General features: G+C 38.1%; 1 protein-coding gene across 1 annotated transcript; it reads left to right on the forward strand.

The window, feature by feature from the left end:
• The first annotated feature begins 2,509 nt into the window (after positions 1-2,509).
• LOC122844200 (E3 ubiquitin-protein ligase RNF19A-like) lies at positions 2,510-23,832 on the forward strand. Its single transcript, XM_044139439.1, has 10 exons — positions 2,510-2,636; positions 11,205-12,056; positions 14,323-14,531; positions 14,998-15,142; positions 15,782-15,944; positions 17,174-17,288; positions 17,475-17,633; positions 18,381-18,600; positions 19,208-19,351; positions 20,411-23,832. The coding sequence occupies exons 2-10, from the start codon at positions 11,464-11,466 to the stop codon at positions 21,177-21,179; spliced, it is 2,517 nt and encodes an 838-aa protein (XP_043995374.1). The 5' UTR covers positions 2,510-2,636; positions 11,205-11,463; the 3' UTR covers positions 21,180-23,832.
• Positions 23,833-23,870: the final 38 nt, after the last annotated feature.

Raw genomic sequence — 23,870 nt, forward strand, 5'->3', positions numbered from 1 at the left:
ACATAGACACGAATACGGTCAAACAGGTAGTTAGAATTACGTTTCATTTCCGGGATTCGACTCATTTGGCACCGTTCCCAACAACAGCCAGTTCTTTCAACTCTCCAGTTTTAATAGTTAATTTTATAGATTTCGTTTTAAATCTATCTCAGTGTAAGCGTACTGAATATATATTTTTTACCTTCAGTATGACATTTATCTTATAGAGTTTAACTAAAACACAAACCGAAGGTAAAACATTAAAAAAAGAGAGAAAAGGTGCAACAATCATTTCAAGAGTTGTTGAAGTAATTTTGAAAAGATCTATCTAATCTTAAATTGGAAATGGTTGGTCATGCCCACTATATAGTCCTCTTCAAAATCCTATTCTAAAACTGAATTTTTGTTGTTGTTTGTTTGTTTTATTGTCTCTAACAAAATCATTCTTATGATGATTTGGATGTTTGCGAAGAGTCATTTTTATGCTTAAATAAAATGACTCTTTATCTTCGACTTCCTATAATAGAGACCTGAAGGTCTGGGTCAAAACTGACAGTTTGGGTTGTGGTCAGTTATTAACGTAATTTAATAATAACTCCTAACAGTTCTTATGAAACAGAAACCTAGATTTCTAAGTTTCTGTTTCAGGTACATATTATAGCTCTGGAAACTGAAAGAAAAGGCAAAATAAGAGAAATATGTTGTATTAAACTCACAAAATACTTTTAAAAAGTTTTTAGTTTTGTTTTGTTTCCATTAGTAGCACTAGGTTTGAATAACATAGCCCACTTGTGAATTATATCGTTTCCACTGGGATTGGTATTTTTAAACTTTTTGAAACCGCTTACAATTCCTCACCAGACTCATGAGCTCCTACTATATTCTGTCTGAAGGCATCTGATTGCTTTTTTACTCACACTATGGTCTTTGTTGTGACTTCAGGTGTCAGCACTATAATCCTAATGTCTGAGGTTTAAAGAGGGAAAACCTTCTTTTAAAAAACATGACAAATGAGAAACTAAATATTCTAATCATCGGTAGCAAAAGTTAATAGCCTATTTGCACTTTTAATCAGTTTAAATTGAAATACATGTAAGGTTGTCCTAATTTATTCCTCAGCCATTTTTTTTTTGATTTAACAACAAGATTTCCTTGGTTTCTTGACCTAAGTATATGTATCAAACACAAAACCTAACTGCCTTCCATTAGATAAACCATTATATTTCATTTTGAACACCTTGGAGATTTCTATTGTTTATTTATAGCTGTGATTACTTTAAGAACAGGTTAAGGGTCACATTAGGTTGAATCCTAAATAAGAAGTGGAACATAGACTTCATGGGCCACTAGGAGGCTTTGTCACCACACGATAAACATCAGCAAGAGTCAAGCCAAAGACTACTAGCAGGAAAACCTGATCCTCTTTAGCAAGTTGTCTCACAAATAAAAGCGCACAATTTAATTTAGTTTATGGATTCTTTGCAGATGCGTCTAAAATGCATTTTTATTGATCAGGTATTAACACATTTACACACACCAAAAAAGAAAAGAAAACTAGCACACAATGTACATCCTGCATCCACACACCCATGTTCCCAAATGCATTTTTAAAACAAATCACATTTCCTTTGTAGAAGTATGCTAACCTTCAATCTCTTTAACACAAATATCAAACATTTTAGCAATGATAATATTCCATTAAACCATAAGATACATCCACCACTATATTGTGGTGGATGGATAGGAGCACAGATAGTGCATTATACACTACACTTATAATGGACTTTTAGTCATTTTAAATTCTGATACATGTGGACTTCCTAATTTCTTCCTCATCCATTTTTGTCCTGCAGGTTTTAGATGACTGTGCTTCACCACACGTGAGTTAAATAATCATGTCATTATCAGCACTCTGGAGAACCTGACTACACTGAGGAGGTAATTCTGCTATTTGAGAAATGTTGAACCAGGGATACGGCTAAAAGTTCCAAAACACCGGGCCTCAACGCCTTGATTGGAAGACCCCAACATCATATACAGCTCTGGAAAAAATTAAGAGACCACTTAAAATAATCAGTTTCTCTGATTTTACTTTTAAAGGTATATGTTTGAGTAAAATTAACATTCTATGAACTACTGATGTGTCTTAGAAATACCAAGCAAACACTTAGTATTTATTTGCAGGAAATGAGAAATCGTCAAAATAACAAAAAAGATGCAGTCCTTTCAGACCTCAAATAATCCAAAGAGAAGAAATTCATATTAATTTAGAAGCAACAATACTAATGTTTTGTATGAACTCTGCAAGAGTTCATAAATCAATATTTGGTGGATTAACCATGAGGTTTTTAATGGGGTTCAGTCCAGTGGGCTCTTCATTTTTTACAGAGCTGAATGTTACATGACATGAGAGAATGTGACAAGAACTAAATTTTCCAAGCGAAACTAGTTTTCACTTTATTTAGAAAAGACCGTGTTTCCAACCGGAAGTGACCGAATTATTTCAGCTTGTTACGTTGCTTGATGACTGTGGACTCGGGGAATGTACCTTGGCTGAAGTTTTGTGTTACACATTTCGTACCACGGCTTACTGTGTAATGGCGACCGCCGGACGCTCCTCTGTGGGGAAGTAACTTGAAACAGGACGAGATTAAACAGTAAGTTTGAAATCAAAATGGACTTTAACGTCTAAGTTAGCTCAAATTTAGTTACTATCACCCACGTAAGAACTTCCTCCTTTCCGATAGCTGTTTAGAAACTAGCTTGGTTAGCATGTCCGTTTTTTCTTCAAATTCAACTCTGTCTCAGCAAATAATAATTATAACCTCCTAATAATTATATTATTATCATAGTTTGTGAGTAACCTCATCAAATTAATTCGATAATTTACGGATTTTTATGGTGTTGCATTGCCTTAGAGCTGGTTAGCAGCAGCAACTCTTCGGACGGTCAAAGTTAGTCAATGTTAGCTTCTTGCTATAAATCTGATGTAGATTCTGTTAGCAGGCTGGGAAGTAAACAATAGTTCCGTTTCATTGATAACAATAAGACATTAGGTCTTTTTATTTTTATTTCAATACTGTTGTACTCATACTCTAGCTATATAGTAATTTATATTTCCAGTGTTTGATTTTCAGAGACTGCACGGCATTCCAGCTGTAATTGATTTGTAATAAAATAGTAATAAAAATACAAAGTCATTGTTTCTGAAATATTACATATTATGACCCAAAGGCATTCTGTAGTGCCGCTTTATATCTAATATATGCATCATTACATCAGTTTTGTGGCGCTTCATTCAGAGTTAATCAAAATTACATGATCGATTTATTGCAAAAATAGTTTGGCTGACTGATCCGTTTGCGTGATCAGTTGAGTAATTTCCAGTAGTCAGTTAAATATACTTGTTAAAATCAACAGAGGCAGGATAGTTGTTTTACTATCCTTACAGTGTTTGGGCCCCTTTTCCTCTAATAGTCTGAAGATACACCAAACAGATATTTGTTGGTCAATATAGGTTTTTATGGATATAGATTTTTTTTTTCCTTTTGTGTTGATATTTTAACATTCAGAAGAAATAATAAAATGTGCTGCAGGCTTCTTGTATAAAATCAGTTGGTAATTTAAAACAACTGATTTTATAAACTTTTTATCTGCACCACTTTGAACGGTTGGTGCATTTAAAAACCAAACTCATGGGGGACTATTGTTTTGATGCAGGCAATCTTTACATATGAAAAAGATAATCAAAATTTTAATCATTTCAGTTGATGTTTACACATCAGAATTAGTCAAAGGGGGGAATCGCTGATCTTTCAGGGCTTTTCTAGCATTTTTGTCACTGATTGAATTCCCTACCCAAATGGGACATTTTGAGTGTTGCTATTTACTCTTATTTTGGAGAAAACCTGTGATGTTTGTTTATAAAAAATAAGATTGTGGTCAAAGGGACAAAAGGTATATTTTTGATTTGAAACAGAAAAAATATTAGACAGTAAGTGCAACAAATTTCAAGAACTTAATTTAGTGCTGAAATAAGTTCAAAAAGCGTCAACAAGACATTTTCTTTATAAAACTTTATTATGTTTTTACTGCTGCAATTCCTGCTTATAGCTAAAGATCAAATGTCATTTGATCAACCTTGCAGGAACTTTACTGTATCAGATTTGTGAATTGATTTTGTTATTGTTTGAGTTAGGTTTTATTTTCTGAAAATATATTAAAATATATTAAAATCCATTTATTAAAATAAAAATTGAATTATGCATATATTAAAAATATATTAAAAGTAGGCCATTATACAGCCTACTAAGCTGTATAAAAGCAGTTTCCTATCAAATTAAATATGTGGTATGTTTTTTTTTTCCTGTTTGTAATATTTCTTTAGCACAGTGTAAGTAAAAAAATATATATATTTTAAGCCGGATTTATACGGCAGAGTGAATTCCTTTAATCTTCCCTGTAATTGAAAGGGAGACAACTGTTGTGTTGCAGATGAATACAAGATTCCTGGGCTGTGAAAGAAACCAAACTCACTCTCTTACAAGCAGACAGACTTTTTTTTGCTCGTCAACTGGGACCAGTCTCTCCAGATTTGTTGTCTCCAAAACTGACCTCTGTCAGTTTCTGTGTATTTCTGTTACTCAGAGCATGAAAGAAGAGAATGTTATGAACAACATTCACGCTTGGACAGTGTGCATGTTCCTGAACTCTAAAGGTTATCTCAAAAATATTTAGAACACAAAAGAAAATAAAACTAATATGTAGATTCAAATGCATTGAAAACACTTGATATTTTACATCTATGAGTAAATTTGTTGATAGAGTAACTTCTTACCCTAGAGAATGAGAATTTGTTAAATATATTTTTTACATTGTTTGGTCTTGATGTATCTGACATTGGGACTTTAATATTAGATGCTGGATAAGGAACTGATTTGCAAAATGCTTGCTAATTCGCTTTAACTTTAATTTGAATTCTGCAAATGACTTTGCAGGTTGTGGTGAGTGCTGACTTCTCAACTAGATGACTGCCTGTTTTAGCGAGTGTTTAACATGTGTAAACACGTATTATAAAATGCTACATGGCAGCATTTTTAAAACCAGCTCTTACTAAGACATTCTTTCTTCACACTCTTGGATCTTCATGGCCCAAGCAGTTTCTTTTCCTGTTCGTTATTTAGATCACCATCACATGTTTCAGGAGAAATTGATTATTGAATACTATATTACATTTCAATATTGGAACCACATTGCTGTTGTTGCATTTAAACAACAGCAATTTGACACGTTGAAACTTTCTTTTTTCTTGTGTTACATTATTTTTGTGATGGGATGATGCCAAATTCAGAAGTAAAACAAACATTAGTCAAATTGCACTGCCCTATTTCAGCTAACGTTAAGATATTTCTTAATTTCTTCTGGTGGTTTACACTCCGTTTTCTAAATCTTACTTTTGATTTCCAATAGACACCACCTGGTAATGCAACAACAGAGTAGACCAACATTGTATCTATAAAACTAAAACAATTGTCGTCATTAGCCCAACATTAAAATATTCTGCATAGTTCTTTAAAAATGTGGCTGAAACAATTTTAAGTGCTGAAGTATCTGCTGGTGACGATGTCTGGCCTATTTTGATACTTTAATCTAAACTTGTACATTGTACAAAATTTTTTAAACTCTCAAATGACATGACATTTTTTTGGTCTTTTTCACCTATCTATGTTTAGAAATCCTCCCATCGGATGACATTCATTAGTCTGGAAATGGACTTTTACCTCCTTCAACTTTTCCCCATTTGCGTGCATTCTGTATATAAATGATGTCCAACACCCAGTTCCCTGAAACATTGTATGATCTCAAGTGCGCTTAAGTAGCTGCAGTCATTGAAGGCTTTGTTTCCTGCTGCCTTTGTTAACAAACCATTGACTCTTAGCACTTTTGTTGCAACATCTGAGTCTTGTGTGTTATGCTGCCTTCAGCAAGCGAGGAGGAAGTTAAGTGCAGAAAAAACATCTTTATTTTAACGAGTACAAACAACACAGTGCAAAAGTGTTGTTTTAGTGTCCAAGGTGCGTCAGTTTCTCAGGAGTTTTGCGCAATACCAGCCGTCGTGGAAGTTGTCCCAAGTCACTTTTCTTAGACTTGGCAAAATCCAAAGTCGGTTTGTAATTATCTATTTAGGTTTTCAACTTTCAGTTCAGAGAAGACCGTCCTGACTGCCTGAAATTCAGTTTTCTGGTTTGTAAACGAGCCAATTAGGAGGAGAGCATGGGTGATGGATCAAGGACAAGAGCAAAAAGCACAGCACTGGATGAAGAGCATGTAAAAGCAAAGCCAAAAAAAACAACGTTTAAGGTAGTTAGCTATAAAATAGCTGGTTTTGAAACATTTTCTAGCTTGGTTTAATTTGTTTAAAGTGAGTAAAAGTGGTAAACTTGATCAGATAATTTGTTAGAGGAGCTAGTATAGCTGACAAGCTTCTTAGCAGCTGGGAGTATCAGGCTTCCTCATTTTGCGTGAGAAGTAAATGTGTGGCTCCTTCTCTCCTGCTTTTGCTTTGTGTGTGACTTAATTGCATGTCTTATAAACAGTCTTATTTGCAATTTTCTTCAAAACATGACATCAGTGTGAATGCTTTCTTTAAATACTTTTTTTTTGTTGCAGTTTTAGAAAGTCTTCAAGTTAATCAAATTAATTATCACACAAGGTCCTAAATCCGTAAAATAAAGAAGTATTTATTAGAGAGGAGTAAAAAAAGTATTTAAATGGATGGAGATCCTTTGTGAACTCCAATTATTTGTTCATTAGTTGAACTGTTTATCTTTATGCTCTTACCTTCAAATAAAAGGTATTTCTTTGTTGTCTGAGTTGTTAAATGGAGATGGTTAAATTGCTGATTACGATGTAAATTCTTTATTAATAGACTTTGATGCCTATTTTTGCACAAACATTGGGGCTCCTCATCATATCCTACACAAAGTGGAAAAGTAACCTCACTCTGCCTTCTGCTATCTTTCTGTTTAGTCAACAATACTCACAGGAGCATCTGAGGCATTTGCTTCTGTATTGGCTGTTCCCTCTCTTTGTTTAATGCCACACTATTCCTGAAAATACTCAAGCTAAAGATACATCAAGGTACATGGGTAAACATATGACTGGTGAGTCCTGGAGAGCCTTGATTATGATGTTCTTATTTTTACGCATTCTTGAGCAACTATGTTCTGCACTGGAAAGGACTCCCATTTTCTCAGTGTGCTTGGTAAACAAAGTTATATTTAAAAAATGAGTTTTGGTTAAGTTTCTGGGCTGTTCCTTGGTCCGAAGCCAAAAGAACTGGAAGCATTGTCATAATCAGGAAATCTGTCCTCCACGCGGAATGTCACCGGAAATTAGCGTACGTGATGAAGGCGGCCAAAGAAAATTTTTAGACGGATGTTTCCAGTCACAGTTGATCTGGGTGAGTTTCAATTGTAACAAGTTGGCAACTGGAGAAACGTTCAATGTTTTCTCATTAAAACTGGACCTGAACGTTTTGATGCTTTATTAAATAAGGAAAATCACAGATTAATCTAACAGAACATGCAGCCCTAAATATGGTATTTTGAAGGACACTCCAACTGGAAAATGTCTTTCAAAACAAGAAGTAAATTGAGGAACTCTGAAGCAATCCTACAGGAAATGACAGATCAATGATAGTTTGTCTGTTAAAATGACACAACCATTGTGACATTTGTCTAACATGTAGAAACATGTTGGAAATACCTTTGCGATCTCTAACTCAGTTAAAGTTGAAAGAGTTCAGTTTCACTTTAATAACCACATACTAAGTGTTACTTATTGTGAAGGCATGTATTGGCATGCTGCTTCTTGTCATTATTGCAGCTGATTCTTGTTTTCCGACATCCTTTAAGTGCCTCAGATGTCCTCTTATGTACCTTCTGCTTATGACAAAGGGACTTTAAAAGATGCAATCAAAACTCTTTGATTGTGAGGAGAATGCTGTGGTGTCAGTAAACATGCCTGCAGATCCGCCAGCACAGGAAAATCCACAGATGAGAACTTTGTGTCCAGTTTAGGTTTTATTTAAAAAACACTGACCCCATTTTATCCACTTTTTGCCAGTTCCAATTTCTCTGTAGGAATAATATTAAGAGAAGATCTAAAAGCAATGTTCAGAATATTTTCTTCTACGGTAAATTACCTTGTGTTAGTAGTTATCTGTTTATATTGGGATTAGAGGTGACATCACACCACTATAAGAAATTAATTAAGAAGTTGACAATGTCTCTGTCTTCCCCAGAGGTTGTAGATCCTCACCTTAACTCATAAATTTCTAAGGCTGCTAACGTTTCCATATCAAGGATGTTCATGACAGAAAAGTGCTGAAAGCTCAAAATGAATCTGCCTTCCTGTTTTCTACTAAAAGTCTTGCTCTCTTCATCTTGAATGACCTACTTTTGTAGGACATTCAAAGGACCTACGAAGGTCCTTTGACCCTGATGAAAAATAGGGTTTGTTTTAAATAGCTTTTTATGTATCTGCTTCCTCTTACTTCATTCTAAGCCAACTCTCATTGGTATCGGAAGAAACTAACGTTGCATCATCTTCCCTTCATAACAGCATCCACACTGAACAGTGTTGTTGTCTGTGTGACCTGATGGCGCGTGGTATTGTGTATCTACTGATTAGATTTTTGGGTTTCCAGTAGTCAGGGCTGATCAAGAAAAAAAATAAGTGATGTTTTCAAAAAAAAAAAATTTTAGCAGTCAATCTCGTGGTGCAACTCAGCAGCACAGAAACAGATTAGCCTACCTGACACTTTTAAGATTGGTTCCAAACTTTGAAGTTATCAGTTATGGTTGTTTAACTGGCTATGGTCACATTCTTTTCAGGGTTTCTAAATAATCCCAGATAACCGGCGTCTTTATGGCGCTGTTTGATGTTCAAGTGTGCAGTCGTATTAAATGTTTCACTGCAGGTTGGCTGAGCATCTAATTGTTGCAGAGCGAAGGCACAAAAAAAGAAAGAAAATAAAAATGGGGGGAATATTTTGTTTATTGCTTTGCCGGTGCCAGTGTGTTATTGCAGTGTGGTGCTAAGTGCTATACTTGTTAAAACCATTACCACTGCCTCTCCACATGACTTACTTTATTACTATTTTCCCCTTCCATTTTGACTTAAATTATAGTGTGACCTTAGACTGACTTAATTCCCCAGCAGAAACATTTTGCTTGGAAACAGCATTAGTCATAACTCTGCCTAGCAAAAGTGTGTTTTTTTTTATTTATCATTTTTAAGAGTTGGCAGAAGATTGAAAGTGTTTATTCTGCTACGGCAAACTTCTTACCCAGGGTGTCTCATCTGAAGAACTGGGACACCATCCCGATGTATGAAGTGTGTTAGTGTGTGATTCCCCCTGAGCCGCAGAACTGGAAACTCAGACACTCTCTGGCCTCAGCCACATGGAAAGTCCCGCTCAGTCTTCCTACATTGCATAGACAGGATTTTCCAGTTTAATTACACCACTACATTGTAATTTCACATTAAGGTTGGTCGAAATTGCTTTCCTTCCTTATTAAAGCTTCATCCTGCTTACACGAAGGTTTTTCGGTTCATCTCACAAACCAGAACGGTTTGTTATAAAGTCGAATCATGGTGCTATTGCATCACTTCTCTGTGTGTTTTGAAGTTCACTTAAAAATGTTGGGTTTTAGTGAAGGTGTTGCTGTTGGGCACTGTGGTGGAAAGGAAAATATTTTCTGTTTCAGTACTTTTGAGGAGGTTTTAAGTTTCGTTAGCCAAAATGCTAAATATTTTATTTAAAGTAGATTTCCATTTAACTACTATATTTACCTGCAATGACAATGTTAGCTAGGACTTAAGCATGACATGTTCACTAATAAGATAAATATTGTGTTTTTCATTATCCAACTACCTTCACTGTACTGGCTTCGAAGTGTTTTTACAGAGGCGGTCCAGTGCATTATGATAAATGACCCAGATGCCCCTCACAAGCTTCAGAAAGTTGATTCAGCACCGAATGAAAAGAGTCATGGCACCAAACCGAATGCGTCTTGAGGCTGTGCAGCTGAAAGCTTGTTTTTTTGTTTGTTTGTTTTTTACAATTGACCTGCAGCTTTAAAGCAAGAGGCAGACTTCTCACTTCTACTTACAAACCATTGTGAGTGCTGAAAAGCCACAACCAGTCAGAATGAGGTTTTTAGGCTTTTAAAACCGCTGCCTCAGATTGGATTTGCAGCTGTTATTTAGTCACCTCTTAGCTCGCCGGGGACTTTTATCCAAAATGATGCCTCAGGTTTACATTGTGGAGCTGAAGCACAACTGAAATCAATGTAGTTTTTAAAATTTGTAGAGCTATTTCTTTCTCTCTTTCACTGTTGTTTAAAATGAAGTAAGGAGGGCTAGCTTCGGAAATAAGGCTGTGTTCACACCTCAGGCAAATGCGACCCAAATCCACTTTTTTTTTGTCCACTTGAGACCTATATCTGACTTTTTCACAACAGTGTGAATGGCCCAATTTAAAGAAAAAAAAAAATCTGATTTTGCCACTTCCATATTTGATACTGAGTCGGTTACGTATCCCATTGTGTCTGCAGTCTGAATGTTTATATTTTATTAGGCTTTTATGTTATTGATGTGTCATAATTCTGCACCAGAAAAAAGCCAGATGCGGTAAATCAGGACGAAAAACAACATCTGAAAACCATAATTATGAACTTATGAAAGTAGTCTGTGTCACTGAAGCGCGTTACATCACAATCAAAACACTCTTTGCTTTGACTACACATCTAAACACACTTCTCTGCAGAAATTGCAGTCAGTTCTCTACAAAATGCCATTGCTATTAGGTGTCCTTTCTTTTAGCTTCCTTGGTGTTGTTATGAAACTGTCGCCTAATAAACTTTAAAGTCAATCCATAAACGGCTCCATTCATCATTACTTTTGTAAATAATGTGCTGCTGTGCCGACATTCTTCTTCTGCAGGTTGTTTGGGTCGTAAACCGTTCACACAGAAGTCTTATTTTGGTCGGGTTTAATTAGGAGTATGTACAAAAAAAAAAACTGACTGCAGCATCAGTTGGATCAGACTACTGTGTGAACGTAGCCTAAAACTCATAGTAAAAGTCCTAATATTTGTTTCAACTGTTTTTATGTTAGTTTTTTTCTTCATCCTGAATTTGTGTTTTGCTTTCCTCCAGGCCCGTGTGCAAACCAAAGCCTCGTCATCTTGACCTCAACACCCGTCTGCAGCTGCTATGATCTGAAGGAGTGGAGCGCCGTACTGATTTGTTTTTCTCTTCCTGCCATCATGTCGTAGCTGAAGTCGGGCTGCTTCCCTCGCTGGGCATCCTGTTTCTTGGATCTCTTTGCATTTTTTGGTTTATCCTTCCTTTCACCCTCTCCTCACCTCATGTGGTGATTTTTGTCTGAAGCCCTGGTAGCGCCTCTTCTGGCGCAATGAGCAGCCTGCAGCATGGCAGCACAGGCTCAGAGCGAGACCTGCACTCTGCTGCGTCCTCCGTAAGCCTCCCCTCGGTTAGGAAGAATCCTAAAAAGCGCCGCCTGTCCCTCCACTCGTTCTTCGGACGCAGACTCAGAGCCGAGCGGGACTCCAAGCGGAAGTCCAGGACTCTGTCGTCCGGAGCGGACGGCGTCGTCAGCGTCGAAAGCGTGCAGTCCGAGGCCGGCGTCGACAAAGTCTCCGCCCAGCCTCCGTCGGATGTGGCGTCCACGTCGGCAGGGACGGGGTCCTCGTCAGACCTGCTGGAATGCCCGCTGTGCCTGCTCCGCCACACCCGGGATCGCTTCCCGGACATCATGACCTGCCACCACCGCTCCTGCGCAGACTGCCTGCGCCAGTACCTGCGCATCGAGATCTCCGAGTCCCGCGTCAACATCACCTGCCCCGAGTGCTCGGAGCGCTTCAACCCCCACGACATCCAGATGATCCTGGGAGACCGAGCCGTCATGGAGAAATACGAGGAGTTCATGCTGAGGAGGTGGCTGGTGGCCGAACCGGACTGTCGCTGGTGTCCCGCTCCTGACTGCGGGTAAGATGGAGGGGCAGTGAGATCACATGGTCTGTTCAGAAAAACATCAATCAGCATCAAACTGCCCCTTTACCACACATTTTCCATTTAATTTTGAATAGTATATTCAGTGCCTTGCAAAAGTATTCAAACTTTTTTGCAATTTGTCACCTCATAGCCACAGACTTCATTTGATTTCATTGGAATTTTATGTGATTAATAAGCATTTAGTACAGAATTGTGCAGTGGGAGGGAAATGGTTTTATGTTTTTCAAAATCTCTACAAAAAAGAAAGCTGCCTCTGTGTGCAAACGTGTGTGATGAATAATTAACAACACATCACCCTGAAACCACCATGCAGCTTGTTTTTGACAGCATCGTGCTGTGAGGATCCTTTCTTGCAAATTGATCGGAATAGAGAGAGAAAAAAATCCTTAAACAATCCTGTAGGGTTTATGAGCTTTAGCATCTCTGTCCCTAAAAATATACATCAGCATTGGCATCAAAGGTAGGAAACTACAGGCCAAATATGTTGTTAATATGCAGAATTTGTACTTAAAGTACATAGCGTCCAAATATGTGGTGTGGTACAGATTGTGATTTGATATGCTGTGGAGCTCAACTGAGCTTTCCTTCCTTTATTTGTAAAGTTCACGTTTTTTTGTAGTAATTTCCCCCCTAACCTGAATTTACTTTCTATTCTGCATTTAATGCTCTCAATCCCAAATAACTGATTGGACTCACTGCCAAACTATTGGCTCCGTTTCTGTTACTGTTGCATAATTGTGGTTTAAAGGTGTTAAAGGCGTTGTTTGTTAGCTGAACTAGTTTATTGAGTGATACATTCTTTATATGATTGCATAAAGCGACTCTGTAGCAAAGTTAAAGTTTGACTAGTTTTAGAACCTGATGTGCTTCCACGTTTGTTTTGTTGCAGCGTTGTATCAGTGTCGATCTTCTGTTTGGCGCAAAGTAAGGCTTTAAGTTGATAATCAGATTTTGTTTTTAAGCTTAAACTTATTTTAGCTGGCATTTAGAGAGGAATTATTTTGCTGGACGACGAATTGCTCCTGAAATTATTGCGATAAACGACAGCGTGTTTGTTTAGAGACCATTTTCAACTAATATGATGACAATGGGATAAGAATGCAAGTTTGCACTCTCAAAGACATATAAACCTATAATTTTGTACACTGAGCACCATTACTGGAAGCAAAAAAAATACAAAAACCAAAAAAAATAAATAAATAAATAAATAAAAACTTAATAAAAAGAAATGAAAGCCGCACAAAACTGAAACCATAAATAAATTGAATTAAAAAAATTTTTTTTTACTAATATTAATTTATTATTTGATAATTTCTTCTGAAGAAAAAGGAAGCTAAAACCGGAAAGTTAGGGGGAAACCTTTGCGGTCACATTTAACCATAATTATGAAAATGTTCAGTTTAAATGTTTAACTTGAATAGATGAGTCAGAAGGAGGATAGCTTGTTCCTTATTCATCTGAATTGTATTTCAAACAGTTTATCATGAAAAGTTACAAAAGAAATCTTTTTGTTTTATTGGTTGAATGCAAATAAAATATGTCATCTTTTGTTTTTATGTTTCATCTCCATTTGCCATGACACTAACCCTACGTAGAGTGGTAAATTACCACAATGACCTTATTTAATTTTATATAGTTAAATTTTTTATGGTATCTGTATTGTCTGTGGCGTGTTTTTTTTTAACTCACTTTTTAGAATGAGGAAGCTCAGGAAAACAGCTGCTAGTTTTTGCAGTCCTCATAGATGGAAAATAGTTTATTTAAAGCAACACCAACTGCAATCTACTTTTGGTTTTGTTTGCTTGTAATTTTTGAATTATAAGAATGTGTGGATAAACCCTATAGTTGTAGCTCATCGGTCTGCAACCTGCTACTCTTTTGACCTTCCACAATACCTCTTTATATTTGGCTAAAATAGTGCGGAATCAACTAATTTAAATCTTTTAAAAAAAGGCAGAAGTTGTTTTTATGTTGTTGTTGTTGCATAGAATAAATACTGCATTGAAGTTCCACAACAAAATGACAAAATTAGGAGTAACATTTATTATTTTTTTTTTAATTTTCTCATCACTAGGTTGTAAAAAAAAGCGCCTTTTAAAATGTTATGTTTTTCTTTGTTTTAAATCCTAAACACAGAAATAAAATGACCACAAATTTCCTGCAGCAGATACTCATTAACACAGTCCAGGTTCAGATCTCTAAAGCAGCGTTCTGCTTGTATCTTCTTCTCCTCCTCTAGGTATGCCGTCATTGCTTTTGGCTGCGCCAGCTGTCCAAAGATCACCTGTGGCCGTGACGGCTGCGGCACAGAGTTCTGCTACCACTGCAAGCAGCTGTGGCATCCCAACCAGACATGCGACACGGCGCGGCAGCAGCGGGCCCAGAGCCTGCGGCTCAGGAACTTCAGGTCGTCGTCCCTCAGCTACAGCCAGGAGAGCGGAGCACCTGGTATGAAGGACGATTGGTCACTAAATCTTATTTGCTTTCTAAGTGTCTCCGTAGCTGGGTTTGTTACTTCTTCACCGAAACCATTAGCTTATGAAAGAAGGTTTCATGAGTCTGACGGTGATTTTAAAGTGGATTTGATCACTTTTGGTAAAGATGCTTCCTGGACCCTCCAGTGCAAAGGAAAGGAGCTTCTCTCTCTGTTGAGCCAGTCCTGGTTTTTGTTTGACATAGTTGTTTACATTATGCCCAACAGTCTTCCTTGTTTTTGGTTTCCTTATTTTTGTTGTTGAAAGAATCGCATATTCTTAAATATCACCCATAAACCCATCCATACCTTCAGTTTCACGTCTTATTTGTCTAGATGTTTGCGCCTTTATTTTGTTTAAATATACGTGAAAAACTAATTTGCAGTAACAGGAATTATCATCACATTCTGGTTTATTGCTCCTTTAATAATCTGTTGCAGGTGATGACATCAAGCCGTGCCCTCGCTGCTCTGCTTACATCATCAAGATGAACGACGGGAGCTGTAACCACATGACCTGCGCCGTCTGCGGCTGCGAGTTCTGCTGGCTCTGCATGAAGGAGATTTCTGACCTTCACTACTTGAGGTGAGCCGAGTGACGCCACAGCTTTAATATTCACCATTTTGTCATCAAAGTTCCGCGTTATTATTTCAGTTTCTCTTTTTGTTTTCTGTCGTCGTCGTCAACACCAACACCTGTCCTGCCACCTCATCAATCATTTCTGTATTTATGTTGACGAGCAGATGATTTGTTGGTTTCACATTTAGCGTTTTACTCTTTGTTCTTTCGCTTTAGTGAAAACATGACTGTTTCTCCTGCATTTAGTGGTGGATATATGAAGAAGAAACTCAGCTGTTTTGGCCTTCGAGGCAGTGTTTGTCCTCGGTGCAAACTGTCCTGCGTTTTTAAGATGTTTTCCTGTTTCAAAGCACATGGTTTAAAGCGATGGTTCATTAACAGGCTCCTGCAGAACTTGTTGTCCTTGTTCCTTTCAAATGTCCTCAGCTTTATATGCGTGTACGTCAACAGTGCAGAGTTTGGGATTTCTCCTTGGAGACATTTTCCAAAACAGCCATTTTTAGAGCCAGATTTAAATCCCCATCCTGGACGAGGATTTATAAGGATAGATCTTTTTTTATTTTATTTTTTTTATTTACGGTATTAATGTGTAGAGCTTTTCTCTTTGAGATCTAACTGACTGTTTTCTCTCTCCTGCCTTCTCAGTCCATCGGGTTGCACATTCTGGGGGAAGAAGCCGTGGAGCAGGAAGAAGAAAATCCTCTGGCAGCTCGGGACGTTGGTGGGAGCGCCTGTGGGAATCGCTCTCATTGCCGGCATCGCCATCCCAGCTATGATCATTGGGATCCCAGTCTATGTGGGCAGAAGGGTGAGAACTTCCCTAACACTGGCTTATTTATTCAAAGATCTCTAATGTAGTAATTACTGCTTTAAGTCTGGCCTAAAAACAGTGTGCTTGATCAATGAGTTTATCAGAATCAGGAAGGAGAAAGAGAAGAGTAAAAGTGAAAGTTAGAGATAGCTAAGTGTATCCTAGCTACCCTGTTTGTTTACCTTTTCATATGTAACGTGAAACTGCAGAATCACAGATTACAAATAAAGATTTTTGGCAGAAATAAATATGAAAACTTAGCATGTTTATGTTGGGCTAATTAACGAAGCCCACCAAAGTTGTATTTAAATAATCTTCAAAAAGATCTCTTTAAAGGAGATGTCTGTACTTTCTTGTTGTGATTCGCAGCTCAGTAATTCTGACTGTTTGATTTCATTTCCATGAAGAGAAAAAGTTTTAATTCGGCGCTGATTATATAAACTTGTTTTTTACTTGAAAGTGACAAAACATGCTAATAATCACACAGATGGTAAATAAAAGTATTTTTTTTAAGTAGTAGATTTTCCTCCTAAAGGGGAACATTTATGTCTAGACAAATGATCCATATTGGAGGTTCTGTTGTCAAAATCCAGATACAGAGGTCAAAGTAGACGGGTGGCTGAGTGTTTAGCCACTAAAGTTATCTCCTGGTTCCTTTGTTCATGTCACTTCTCCCAGTCTGTTCTACACAATACAGAGACTGTGCTGGGAATGTTTATTTATGTTCATAAGTAAAAGAATACGTATCATCAAAAAGTGCATGTATTTTAGTAATTTTATGTACCAGTAATTAAATTTGAAAAAATCCTTGCTGGAGAATCAATCTGTGTAGTTGAGTTGAGGGTAAAAGTACGGTTGGAAAAATCAGTAAAGGTGACAGGAAAAAGTGATTGATTGAGAAAGAAACTTCTTTACAACGTTTTATTAAATTACTTTAAAAAAAAAAAAATTTTTTTTAATCCTATTTTTGTATTATACTATGCTACAGTATGAAATCCGATAATATCCACTCCTATATCCTTATTTTTTGTGAAAAATAAATTTTGGGTTTTTAATAGCAGCAAATCAGAATCACCTAAATTAACAGAAGTAAATTGTTTAGACATTATTGAGTGTAGTTCATTTTTGTTGCATACGCTCCTATGTTTGAATGAAATTACTTTTACTAAAAAAATGCAGCTGAACAAAACGAAACATTTGCCGGGCTCAACAATTTGCCTCATCAGATACATAATCGCTACGAAGGAAAGGACATCTCGAAACACAAGAGGAACCTGGTGATCGCTGGAGGCGTGACGCTGTCGGTCATCGTGTCTCCTGTTGTTGCTGCAGTCACTGTTGGTAAGAGATCACTTTTCTTCTCTTTTCATTGTTACACAAGTTGTCTTGACATTCGTAATATATCAAGAGCTTCCAGTAAAGTTCAACTGGGTGAAATTATATTTAGTTGTTTTTTTTCCCCTGAATCTCTGCTTTATCTCATATAGAAAGGAAATGTTTATTGCATCTGTCTCCTGTTTGTCTCAGGTATCGGCGTTCCCATCATGCTCGCGTACGTCTACGGCGTCGTCCCGATCTCTCTGTGTCGGAGCGGAGGCTGTGGCGTTTCCGCTGGTAACGGGAAAGGGGTCCGAATCGAGTTCGATGACGAAAATGACAACATCGGCACTGGGGCAGTAACGACAGGTAAGAATCTCCTAAATATGAAGAAAGATAGAAATCTGGAGAAGTAACAGCAAATCTAAAGTTCTCAACTACTAATAAGGCCACAAGCCAAAAATTACAAGGAAAAGCTTTTACAGTGTTTGTAAGGTTCCAATTAAATGTATTCAAGTGCTTGAATAAAGTCGGTGAAACTGCACAGCTTTGCAATAAAGTGCAATCTAACGTTTGACTAAAAGCCTAAATTTGGAAAACGTTATTTAGAGCTGAAACCAGATATTTCCATACATCGAATAGAAAAGAGATATTTGAAAGCTGATGAAATTCATTTAGCTTGAAGCACAATGTTTGTGTGTGTGTTTGGTATCCGTGGGCATATTTAAATCAGCAGTTGTTTTAGCAGTGCTCATGTTGGGTTGCAAATATTTCTCCTGGCAAAGCCCAGGTCAAATATTTGGGTGCGTGAGGCTGAGCTGGCTTAGGTTTCTCTGGAGCTGTTGGGCGTGAGAGAGGAGTCACAGAGTTGTATTAAAGATCACAATGGCACCGCATAGTCTGGATATTTTTAGAACGTAAAGTGTTAAACACGAGTTAAATGTTTGTATCTGTCTGATTCTTGTCAGTAATATTTTGGCACATTCTGTTTTACCCACAAAGTCACAGAATATTTGGGTTTACTGCAGCTAACTCTGTACGTGTGAGTTTTGGGTTTTTTTGTGTGTTTTTTTTCTTCCTCAATCTGCTCTATAACTAAACGAATTTCCCTCCAAGACACGACGTCTGTGGCGGAAACCCGGCTCAACAACCCGAGCCTCGGCGACGGAGCGAGCGTCGGCGGCCTGACCGGCCTGAGCCTCAGCGTCAGCGGGAGCCACATGGAGCGCTGCGGCGTGAGCTCCGCTCAGCGGGACAACATGAGCGACAACGCCAGCACCACGGCGCTCGCCGGGACCAGCATCACGGGCAGTCTGTCCGGCAGCTGCTACAACCGGTAGAACACTGGAGCTGGGCGCTCCCTACGTTGTTAAAATGCCTTTCTGAATACCGTTAGCGATGGCTTGATAGCCGTAGCGTATGACATGGAAATAATGCATCTTGTTTTTCCAGTTTCAGCTAAGACGAGTCTCAGGGCTTTTTTTAGACACCAATAGCGTTTTGGTTTTTTTTTTGTTTGTTTTTTCATAGTCTTGTTCTAAACGATGGGAAAAACCCAGAATCTAGCATCTAGGACAAATGTCTTTGTTTTGTCTTATTTCAAGTGTACTAACTTACAAAAATAGATATTTCTTCCTATTTTCAGCAGGAAGATAGCAAGAATTTTCCTTCTGAATATTAAGGAATTTCATCACTTCCTTTGTATTGATGAAAAAGTATTAGTTATAAGTGAAATAATCTGGCAGTGGAACTAGAGCAATTTCATCAATATAACATTTATTGACTTAAACCGAGGTCCTATTTCTTGCTGAAAGGTTACACATAAATTACTTTTGTCTCACTTCAAGTGTACTAAGAAACCAAAAATACTTGCAGAGATTTTGTGTTTTTGCAGTGTAGTAATTGTTTGAATTAATTATGTGTCTCTCAACGGTTTCCTCCAGGATGGAAGTGCAGGCCGACGTCCAGAAGGAGCGCTGCAGTTTGAGCGGCGAGTCGGCCACCGTCAGTCTGGGGACAATGAGCGACAACGCCAGCACCAAGGCTATGGCGGGCTCCATCCTCAACGCCTACATGCCGCTGGACAGGTTAGCATTCAGATCACACTCATCCCACTGCGAGCAGCTGCTCGCACACGGTATTAGTGGCTGGTAAGTGTGTGAGCTGGAACTAGTTTGGAGCTTGTTCTGTTTTTCCAAAGCGTTCTTGAAAGTTTGTGGTTATTTTATAATCATCCAACTCAAGTAAAATCAAAGGAAAAATGCAACCGAGATGGAAATCTACCAAAAATGACGCCCCGGGTTGTATCACACATGGTTTTAATGAATCAGAAGACATCACCAAAGATATTTTTTTCCTATCATAAAACATCAGTCAGGATTTTGAAAACACAATAACATAAGAAAATGAAGCGAAATCAGGGCTTAAAAGAATTGAATTGTATTATTGCAATTAAAATAATTATCAGCTAATTTAGTAATCGATTGTTAACGTTAGTATCCAGGCCTTTTGTTGAAAGAACAGGAGACACTAAGCCACAACTGTACAAATATAGACATTTTCATAAAGAAAAAAAAACTTCTTTGTCTGTAAATATGTTCCGTCTGGAATTACTCAAATGGCAAAATTTTAAATAAATCTCCTATTTTAGCACCTTTTGCGTCAGATGTGTCATTCATCTGCAGCAAATGATCAAGCAACACTGCCATTTTATCTTAGGTAGTAAATGGTTTATTTCCTCATTTAAGAAGGAATTTAATTATTTATTTTCCTTTTCTCATGTATTTCTCACATATAAAATAAACTAAGTGTGTATTTTTTTATTATTATTCAATTACTCGTTTATTATTACTATTGTTGGGGACGAGTATACAAGTATAAACAAAAACTGAACATCCTAACATTTATAGCATTAGCTATTTTGCAATTCACTTCCCCAGACGAACCATTAAAAACAAAATAAAACACTAAAAAGACAAACAAAACAGCATAGCAAGAGAAAATCCGCAGAAACCAAATCATCGTTAGCTGCAGCCGTAAGTGAAATCATCAGATTGAGCAACAATGTGCAGTTAAGCATGTGTAGTGATTCCGTCTTACGTTGTGTGGAATGTGTGGATCCGTTAAACGTGGCGTGTGTTTTGCAGGGACGGCAGCCTGGAGGCTCCTGTGGACTCCGAGTCCAGGCAGGACAAGGTGAGGCACGGCAGCGCCAGCAGCAGCATGGATGAAGCCAGCTGCAGCAGCGGTTCAGCCGCCATCAAAGCAGCCGGCGCCGATGGATGCTTGTGCCTGTGTCCCTCCGCGTGCAGCTGCGGGCAGCCCGGCAACCAGTGTGGCCCCTCGTCCTCTTGGTCCAAGGACCCCACCGCAACTACCGCGGGCAAAAAGTGCAAAAGTAAGCTCTGGAGGAGAGCGAGCAGCGGCAGCAGCAGAGGAGACAGAAGAGTGAACGAGACGCAGGGCGACACCGACGCTCGGCTCCTGGAGCAGCGGCGCGCCAACTCCTCCGAGCTCGATTCGCCGTCTCTGAGCGGCAGCATCCCCTCGGTGGCCGACTCGCACTGCAGCCACTTCTCGTCCGAGCTCAGCTGCTCGGACCCCGAAACCGGTAAACCCGGCCAGATGGACCCTCCGCCACACCAGCCCACCATCACACCTCTACCTGAGGTGGAGCACGACCGCCTGGAGCAGCTTCCCCCTCAGAGCGGCCACGCCCCCTTCGCCCACCGCCTGCTGGCCTCATCCCCGCCCGCCTCACCGAAAGACAGGAGCAGCGGGACGTTCCTGTACATCAGCGAGGAGAGCGCTGGAGAAAACGCAGAACCGGAGGAGTTCCTTAAAGAAACCAGCAGACACTCTGCCGCACAACCGGTGAGCCCCACCAGGAAGTGCTGCATACAGACAGACATCTGAAGACACTTCTCTGTCCTCATACTGTGCGACCGCTGCAAACTCTGTTAGCTTTATCATCAAATTTTGGAGAGATCAGGGTTATGGATGCAAAATGAAGCTGTCTAGTAACAGAAGGTGAAATGGAAGGAGGCTGGATGTGTAGAAGATGGCCTGGACTTCTGGTTTTGTTAAGTTTCAGCCAGTTTTAAGAGCAGTGTGCTTGTTTGCAAGTAGATTTGAATGTACATGAACATGAGTGAAGCAGGGTCTGAGCTTCGTGAGATTCTGCAGATCTGTGATCGGCACAGAAAGGACCGTTCCTTCATGTCAGAATGATTTCCTAAAACCAGTGTGTAGGGATGTTCTGATCAGAATTCTGTTTCCCTAAATCCTAATCAGCCCTTTACTAACAGGCATTTGTTGATGAAAAGTCATCAAACTTGATGCCACTTGTATTCCTGAGAATACCAGAAACGTACCAGTAAGAAAACACACGATGGTTAATATCATGGTGGTGATTGTCCCCCATTTTAACATGCAGGATTCTGCTGTATCCTTTTTTTTTTTAAAGTGCGTAACAACTTTGTGTTATTATTTTAGCACAAAGCTGCATTTTTCATCTCCTTGGTCAGGTTGATGATGTTTTGGCTTATTTACTTTGCTATAATATTTCTAATTGGAGATTGTTCAGCTAATAACACTTAAATAAGTTTCCAGTTCAGTCGTTTGCAAACAGACTTGCTGAAAAGGTTCATGAAAAATTTAGCCATTTGCTTTTAACGCTGTAACATTTAGTGAGTTTAGTTTAGTGTTTCAGCTGCTTTCTGAGCCAATTTTGACAACTAATCAGCCTGTTGAGCACAGAGTGGAAAATATGAGAAACGGGAAAGTAAAGGGCAAAAAAACATTTAGATTGTTGGTGTTAAATAATCAAAATCTACTGCATGGAATGTAGGAATAAAAATAAAGTGACCTGGGAAATGGACATAATCCCTGACCGACTACAGATATCAGGAATTGATTTTAGTCATTTGAAAAAGCCTTGATCGGGACAACATCCCTAGTTTTCCTGATGCTGGTTGGAGTAAGTGATCTAAGCTGCTATCATGAAACCTAAATGTTTTAATATCCAGTCTGCAGAAATTTTGTTTTTTTGTTTCCCCCCCCCACCTGCTTGTTTTTGGTAATCAAAGAATGGTCCGGTGTCTCCAGTTTACGTTTGGATTCCCTCAGGATTGTTAAAGAGACTCTCGAGTTTAACGTTGGGACCAGATGATGCAGAAGCTTCCTTCCTATATTTTCCAGAATCATCAGACATTAGAAAAATTCTATATTTACTTTTGATTAAGATGCGACTCATGTTTCTGTTTTACACGTTTGCTTATTTTTATGTTAAGCTTTGGGAAAAATTGGTTTTGATCCAAATTTGTTGGTATAATTGAATGATTTTTGTCATGAATACAGATTTTTATGTTTAGATATTCTGGACTGAAGCCAGCCACCTTCATGCTTTTTCCCCGTCATGATTTTCTATCTGCACTGGTGAACAGGACAGGACAGCTGTGTCTCGGCTGATTTATTTGATTTCACTACATGTTCAAAGTACAGTCGAAGCATAAACAGGTTAATTTAATGCAATTACTTAAAACATATATTCTACATAGAACATAGCCCTAGTTTTACACACAAACGTGTAGCATTTCTAACAAATTACAGGGCTTGTCGTAATAAAATGACTTGGATTCAACCAAACTATGTTTGCAATAATGAAATAAGCTTTTTAGACAACTATACAATCTGAGCTGAAGTTTCCTCTGTGGAAACGCCTGAACTTTATTTGAACTCATGTTGTGCATTGAGAACTTGCGCCTGTATCCAAGCACATTTATCCTAATATTCAATATTCTGCAGTGACTGTACAGTATTGGTGATAAATTGTTTTTGTTTTTTTTGTTGTTTGTTTGTTAAATCCAAATGGAACTTTCTGAATCTGAACTTCGAGTGTACTTTACAAGCAGGCTTTTTTTTTTTCTTATGTTTTAAAATTTTCTTTTTCAGAAATGACTGATGCAAGGAATTTTATATTTGTCAGCACCCTACAGTGCCTTGGAAAAATGTCCTGTGTGTATAGTGTTTTTGTTTTATTTCATGTGAGAAATATACAAATATTGTTGGATGAATTTCTGCCCATCATTAAAATGGGCAAAAGCTTAAGGATGATCGTCACACAAGCTACTTTGGCCGACCAAAGACCAAATGTTTTGTCCGTATTAACTCTGATTATACCAAATTATGTGATTGGTTTGAGGTTTTAAAATGTTCCCCTAAAGCCATCAAAGTTTATGTAAAAAAAAAAAAAAATGAAAATCACCATGTTGGCACTAAAATGCATTTTCTCCAAAGTGACACTAAAGCTACATCTCCAGTTTTTCAGCCTGGCCTCTTCTAGGCGAAATCAACCAGCTGCTTTAAAAAGTTGGGAGTAGGAATTTCTTTATTTTAGAGGAACCTCTGAGTTCATTTTCCTTTTTAATTCCTCTTCCTGTTTGAGTTCTGCTCATATTTGTCGTATAATTTTGTTGAAAAGAGGCTATTTGGAAGCTTCTGTATTTTGATTCCTTGCATCTGAATGTGCATGTTGATGCATATCCTTCAATAAAAAAAAAAATCTCAATCAAGCATTTTATTGAGGAAACATTTTTGCATTTTGGA

This window comes from Gambusia affinis, linkage group LG14, assembly GCF_019740435.1.
Source record: "Gambusia affinis linkage group LG14, SWU_Gaff_1.0, whole genome shotgun sequence".
NCBI lineage: Eukaryota > Metazoa > Chordata > Actinopteri > Cyprinodontiformes > Poeciliidae > Gambusia > Gambusia affinis.